At 39.4% G+C, this 7,167-nt stretch overlaps 1 protein-coding gene across 1 annotated transcript; it reads right to left on the bottom strand.

Moving 5' to 3' along the window:
• Nucleotides 1–3,089: 3,089 nt before the first annotated feature.
• On the bottom strand, nt 3,090–4,706 carry LOC105189846 (odorant receptor 94a). Its single transcript, XM_011152202.2, has 4 exons — nt 4,373–4,706; nt 4,103–4,304; nt 3,454–3,609; nt 3,090–3,297 (listed from the first exon to the last, which is right to left on the bottom strand). The coding sequence occupies exons 1-4, from the start codon at nt 4,681–4,683 to the stop codon at nt 3,250–3,252; spliced, it is 717 nt and encodes a 238-aa protein (XP_011150504.2). The 5' UTR covers nt 4,684–4,706; the 3' UTR covers nt 3,090–3,249.
• Nucleotides 4,707–7,167: the final 2,461 nt, after the last annotated feature.

Below are 7,167 nucleotides of genomic sequence, written 5' to 3'. Positions count from 1 at the left end.
ATGGTCCGGACCAAGTGCGGGAGCGAGATGTCCCCCTCCCGGCACCCCACCGCCCGGGAGAGGACATTGCGTTGCGGAGCCTACGCCTGACAGTGCGTCAGGGTGTGCTCCACAGTGTCCTCAAGCACCGGGCAGTGGTGGCATCGTGTGGTGGGTTCCTTTCCGATCCGGTGCAGGTACGACCCGAAACAACCGTGTCCGGTCAATACCTGCACCAGATGGAACGTTAATCCACGCCGAGCCCTGTCCGCCATCTCGGCTAGACAGGGGCGGACAGCCTCGGCCGTTCGACACCCGAATCCCCGGGGGTCGGACAGCAAGTCCGCCCACTTTTCCAGGGTCCGGGCTCTGGCCTGGGACTTCAGGACCCTCACTCCCCTGGCCGTTAGCTCCCTCTCCTCGCAGAGCTCACGCATCCGCCAATAGAGAATATGTCTCTCCTCGGCGATGAGCTCCACGGGAGGGGAGCCGGCCAGGGCTCCCGCTGCCATATGGGATACGGTGCGGTACCCCCGAATGGCCCGTATGATCACCGGCCGCAGCGCCTGGCGCATCAGGCGCTTACTGCGGTCGGTGGCCGCCAGCTAGGGCGCCTAAATAGGCGCCCCGTACAGGGTCATCGAGAGCACCACATTGACGTAAAGGCGGCGGGCTCTCCATCCTGGACCTCCCCGGGCGCGCATCAGGCTGGCTACTTTTAGCCCTGCCCTGCGCACCCGGGGGGCCAAATTCGTAAAATGGGCCTGGAAGTCCCACCCACTGTCCAACGTGAGGCCCAGATATTTCATCGTTTGTCCCACCCGGACGTGGACTCCATCGACGAGGACCCGGGTCGGCGGCGGCGCCCCGCGATTGCCATCATGAAAAAACATGCATTCAGTCTTATGGGGCGCCACCCTGAGACCCAGGAGATCCCGGATTTCACCCACCACCGATGCTAGTGCTACCACCACTTGGAGGCGGGCTTCCCCCCAGGTCTCCCCCTCGGCAAGCACCAATGTATCGTCTGCGTAGCAGACTACATGGGCCCCGAAGGGGAGGGGAGTGCGCAACACCCGGTCGAAGGCGATGTTCCACAACAGGGACCCCAAAACGGACCCCTGTGGAACACCGCGCTCCATAGCGCGCCGGCCTTGCACCCCGCCTTTTTTGGCGAAGACGAGGTCTCTGCCCTCGAAGTAGGCCGCCAGGGCCCGCCGGAGATAGACGGGAAATGCGTTAGCTAGAGAAAATGAACAACCATTCTATGTGGACCTCAAACATTGGCAAAAACATTAATTTAAATAATTGTTATTGCATAAAAACGGAGGAAATTTTTTCTCAAAAATGTCATTTTTTTGTTCAAGTGCTAAAAAGTTTTGTATTTTACGGTTTTTTAACCATGTTGTTGGTTCACATAGAATAAAAATATATGAAAATTAATAATCTTTTTGATTTTTTTATTTCAGATCAAAATTGCAGGCTACATTTTCCCCGCAGATTGGCAACTCGGTTGGCGAGGCGCTTTGATTAGAGATGCACCATGGCGCCATTTTGCAATTATTTTACAATATAAAAATTTTTTTTATATCTTCAAATAGGCAGTTAAATATTATCAAAGTTTTAGGAACTTCAACTGCATCATTGTCAATAAAAAAAAATTCATAAAAATCTCCTTTTTTTTAGCTTCTTAAACCAGGTTCCCCCCTTAATAATATTAGTATATTAGTATATTAGTATAATAGTATAGTATATTAGTAGTTGTTTCTTTATCATTTACAGTAATTATTTTTATGTTGAAATATATAATTCCGTGACACTAATGACTGTCGCTATCTTAGTCTCTCATATCCGTTATAATATACATTTCTTTCCCTTCACCCTTCATGGACCATCCTCGCAGCTCTATGCTCTGTCCATATATTTTTATGTCCCATGGAGAACAACTCCATTTTTTCAAATTGGAGGGGAAGATTTGAACTTTATGACGATGCAAACGTTGTCCCTGAAAAAAATTGTCCACATCCGTGCATTTCGTCAAACTTTGCAATTTTCAGTATACCAAACATGCCCTCATTGTCGTACGGGCGATATAAGGCACGAACATCGAGAGAGATCTTTTAGTGTGCTCACCATTTCCTGGAGCGAGTGTCCTCGCCGCATTCGAAGCGAGTGTCCTCGCTAATACGTACCGAATCGAAAATGCTCTATTCCATCCGAAGCGAGTGTCCTCGCTGATACGTACCGAATAGAGTGTTCTATTTCATCCGAAGCGAGTGTCCTCGCTAATACTTATCGAATAGAGAGTGCTCTATTGCCTCCGAAGCGAGTGTCCTCGCTAATATCTCCCGAATAGAGAGTACTCTATTTTTTCCAGAAGGGAGTGTTCTCGCCATCCCGGGAAACGAATAACTCCGTTTCCCGAATCCTCGTCGAGCGTGCTCAATATCAACCCGAGTAGTCTTGGTGTTTCTCGACCACCGGCGATTTAACGTAACTCTCGCGTGCCGCGAATATAACGGTGACGGCCGCGACCGACCACCCTCCGCGAGATAAAACGATTAGCGAGCGAGCGATCCCCGCGGAAAACCGTAGACGCTTCATCTCGGAGTCAATCACGGCCGGACCTAACTAAACGACCTATCCACCGGTCACGATCTACCGGTACGATACCGCACCTCGACTGTTCTTTTCACCTTATACATATTATTAAGAATTTTTCACGTATGTTAAGTCTTCTTTAAATAAAGCACTATTTAGACTACGTGAGAGCAATAAATTGAGCGCGATCTCTTCCCGCCTCTGGAAAACTCCGGCGAGTCGTGTCTCAACGGAGCCCTATCGCGAAACCTATTCACGGGAAGGACTCGCTCAGACGTACACCAGGCGTCACAAGCATATCGTTTCTTAACGATTTCTGCATTAATAATGTACGTGTAAAAAGATGTTTATTACAAGCATCTATAATATCATAATCAAATACACATAACAATATACTGATTTACGTTTGGAAATTTGTTTATGGTATCGTAAAACAAAGATCTTTCATATTAAGGATTTCTGTACGCACACACACATATACATATATAGGAAATAACTAGTAATATATTTCTTAAAAGTATCGTATTTTTTCATCCGATACATTGGTCATTCATTACGATAATTAGCTCATGCACTAATGGATTTTCAATAAATACATTACTTTTAATTTGAACTTGACTATTATCTTTATGTTGAATCTTATTCATAAGATTAATACACAATTTCGTCTTACATAAGTTGAAGGACGTTATATATTGAATATGATGCCTTAAGGAGCTGTGAAATATGTTAATATTTTTAAATCATTTTTAAATGTTTGATAAAAAATTAATAATCGACTTTGTCACAAAATAAAAATAATAAAAATGATAAGTTTTCCTCATGTAAAATTTTATTGACAAAATCGATCACTACTGTAAATTTGTCTCTAACCTTTCCAAAAGATTCGAGATTCAATGTAAGAATATGTGCACTGGAAAACTCGATAGGCATTAAAGAACGGTTCATAATCATTATAAGATTTTCTTTCATTTTTTTATCTAATACCAACCAGTTCATGTCGAAGATTTGATCAGCAAGTTGAATGCTCTGCAATAAAAATTATAAAATGAATATAAATGGATGTAATTTCAAAAATAACATTTTTATTTATAGTTAAAAAGTTTTATAGTTAGAGATTATAATTAACATATTACATAAAAGAACATTAGCTAAAAATGATATTGTTCAGAATGAAAAAGAAATAATTCTATCATCTCTTTCTCCTTTCTTGACCTTTTGCTTTTTATTCTGTTTCGCTAAAATTTTATTGTCACTATTCGTATTAATTATTAGCACGAAGTGATCATGATACACTGAGTATATTAATTGTCACACTGATTTTTGTTGATTATATAAAAATTCATTTGATGATTAAATTATCAAAGATGTGACAAATATGAACGTAATATATTTTTTATTACTTTTCATTCTTCGTATATGTTCAATTTTTCAAATATAATTAATTATAAGTAACTTAATGAGACGCAATGGTATTCTGATTACTGATGATCATTACGGTATTCAACGTGTTAATCAATACCTTTAGTTTCACTTCGTTCCCGTACCAACAATAAATGAGGATTTGTATCAGCATGCAGATTGTATATAACGCTAGTGGAATATATTGCGCGCTTAACTCTGTCTTTGCCAGTCGATAAAGACTGGAGCACACCACTAATGTGCTCACTATGAACTGAACGGCAATGATAAACCTGAATTTTTCATTCATTGCACATGCGAACCTATGAGAAAAATATTATTAAACCGTAACTATATTGAGTTATATATAATTATTCGTGTCGAAACTAACTTGTAAATGTGATTATGTACATGCACGGATTCGCCAAAATCGCTTTGATTATGTAAAGATTTCTTCAGCCGACACTCCAAGATTTCAATTTGGCAACAAATATGCAGCAATAATCCGCAGATTATATTATCGCAGGCGACATTTACAATAGATGCAGCCGTCAAACTTATTAATTGATGAAAGTATGTAACGTAAAATAATATATCAGAGGAGTAGTTGTACGGCAACCATTCCCTGTAGGCTAAGTTTCCATTTCGGAATTCTGTTAATAGGGATGTTACAGCCATGCATGCACATGTCGTTTCGATCATGAAAGTATACAGTATAGCCTTGTTTCTGTAAAACGTCTATGATGTCTGTTAAGACTAATGAAATTAATTTACTATTCTTAAAAGAAAAATCAAATCAATAAAAGAAAAAATTAATAATAAAAATAGTAGGAAATAAATATGATATAAAGATTTATAGAAATTGGGTTTTTGAACGTAACTTTTTGGAATATTTAAAAAATGTATACAGGGTGTCTCAGAACTTTGGGACACGGTCTCCGTAGGGCTAAGTGAGAGGAACAAAAAAGTCCTCTACCATAATGTGAAAATCGTAATAGTTTTTAGTAATAACCGCGTAAAGTTTGGCGTTTTCCACGCCCATCGCGGCCTATAGACGTTCCGCGGCAAGCTGTGTGCGTAGGAGCTGAGCAATAACGCGGCTCGCGTTAACCGTCGCGCGGCGTCAAAGCATCAAGGCGCCATCGCGACAGTTAGCGCGAAACGCGTTATTGCTCAGCTCCTACGCACACAGCTTGCCGCAGAGCGTCTATAGGCCGCGATGGGCGTGGAAAACGCCAAACTTTACGCGGTTATTACTAAAAACTATTACGATTTTCACATTATGGTAGAGGACTTTTTTGTTCTTCTCACTTAGCTCTATGTCCCTACGGAGCCCGTGTCCCAAAGTTCTGAGACACCCTGTATATATGTTTTATAGAAAAAAATTATTTTGTTTTCTTTTCATATTAACCGAGATATAAATTTTGTAAAATATTGTTTCAAATTCATAGCCGACAAGTCCGAAGTTACTTGATTGGTCTGTAACATCGCAATGTTATATGTCGTTATACAGGGTGTCCGGAATGTGATCATTAATATTTTGTGTACTGGTAGAACTCGTTAAAACAATTAAAAAAGTCCTGTGCCATTTTACAATTTTTTCAATATTTATTCCGTAATTAATTAAAATGTGTAAACGAATGAGCGCACGAGAAAGCGACAGGACAGGCTCTGTGAATAAGAAAATGGCTTACCTCGCACGGCGAGAGGCAACTGTAAGCGACAAGAGGCGTGCGCGCGCGACGACGAGCGAGCGAGCGCAAACAATAAGAGGCGGCCGCCCAGCGCTCTCTCTGCGCTCATTGGCTCACATGTTTCAATTAATAACTCGATAACTATTGCCAATTTGACATTATGGTACATGACTTTTCTTCTCGGCTACACCCAATCTACCAGTACACAAAAAATTACTGATCACATTCCGGACACCCTGTGTACGACATGCCGTTATATATGCAATGTTATATACAATATCTATTGTGATATTTCGATTTTTTTAATAGAAATAGCAACAATTAAAATATATAGGACGTGTTTCATCAATCTCTATAGTATAATCAAAAGTATACCAAATAAAGTATTCTCGATAGTATCATAGAACATACAACTTCGTCAGAAATGATATAATGCTCGGAGAACAAAAGCAGAAAATCTAATTTTTTGTTGTGAAGATCATTTCAAAGTAAATAAACATTTTTGCATGGTCTAAATAGATGTTAAATTGTCAAATTATTATTTTTCCCGTAGTATTTCACTTATTAACAACTCCAAATCTAATTTCGTACTTACATTAAAAATAATTTATATTTACAGCTGCGAGAAGATATGTAAAATTATTACTATTACATGTTGATGGGAAGTCCGGTGAAAATTGAAAAAAAACGTTATTCTGTTATATATAAATTCGAATGTTAGCCCGACTGTAAACGTAGAACATGCTTATCTCCACGTAATAATATATAAGTAACAAAAGAACGATAAAGAAAAGTAGAATTAAATGAGAAGCATTCGAGAAATTTTCGTCAAATACTGCAGATACATTGGAACACAGTATAACTATTGCCCTAAATAAATTTACAATATATGAATCTGCAATATCTCGAACAGAACAAACTTTCACTATGTGTGAGATTGCGAATACAAGAAAAGACGTCGGAATACAAATTTCCATGATGCGACACAGTATTGCATATATTCTCCGACAAAACCTGTTACTTTTAAAGTCCTGTACAAATAACTCCAATTGAAAAGCATTACAATTATATCGATAAGTGTAAGTAGTTCTCACGATTAATATATGCTTGTGACCAAACAAGTCTCGACGATTCTAGTAAGATAAATAAAAAAGATCGAGACATACTGAATATAACAAACTATTTCATAAATATTAACATGAAAGCGTACCTAGGGATTCAAATGAATGTGTTATATCTTTTGAACACGAAAAGCAAATTATTACTATTTGCTTCTATGGACCTTTTTTCACACATTGCTGCATAGAAATTCGGCTAAATCATCTTTATTAATAATTTTAAGTCGTTCGGAGAACTACAACTTTTTAAACATATTATAATCGACTTTATAAACACATTATTTCCTATTTTCACGAGATGGCGTATAACATTGTGATGTCACAAGCCCATATGCCAATCGTATGGTATTTCACAATTACATGATAAAATTTGA

This window comes from Harpegnathos saltator, unplaced genomic scaffold (genome assembly GCF_003227715.2).
Source record: "Harpegnathos saltator strain DR-91 unplaced genomic scaffold, Hsal_v8.6 scaffold249, whole genome shotgun sequence".
Classification (NCBI taxonomy): domain Eukaryota; kingdom Metazoa; phylum Arthropoda; class Insecta; order Hymenoptera; family Formicidae; genus Harpegnathos; species Harpegnathos saltator.
This window is presented reverse-complemented; position numbering and strand designations above follow the sequence as displayed.

What these genes read in the sequence shown, in the direction of transcription:
- LOC105189846 (XM_011152202.2), bottom strand. Translation starts at nt 4,683, where the DNA reads ATGATCGAAACGACATGTGCATGCATGGCTGTAACATCCCTATTAACA. An exon ending in GTACATAATCACATTTACAA is followed by an intron (nt 4,305 to 4,372) that starts GTTAGTTTCGAC and finishes TTTTTCTCATAG; the next exon opens with GTTCGCATGTGCAATGAATG. An exon ending in GGAACGAAGTGAAACTAAAG is followed by an intron (nt 3,610 to 4,102) that starts GTATTGATTAAC and finishes TTTTTATTGCAG; the next exon opens with AGCATTCAACTTGCTGATCA.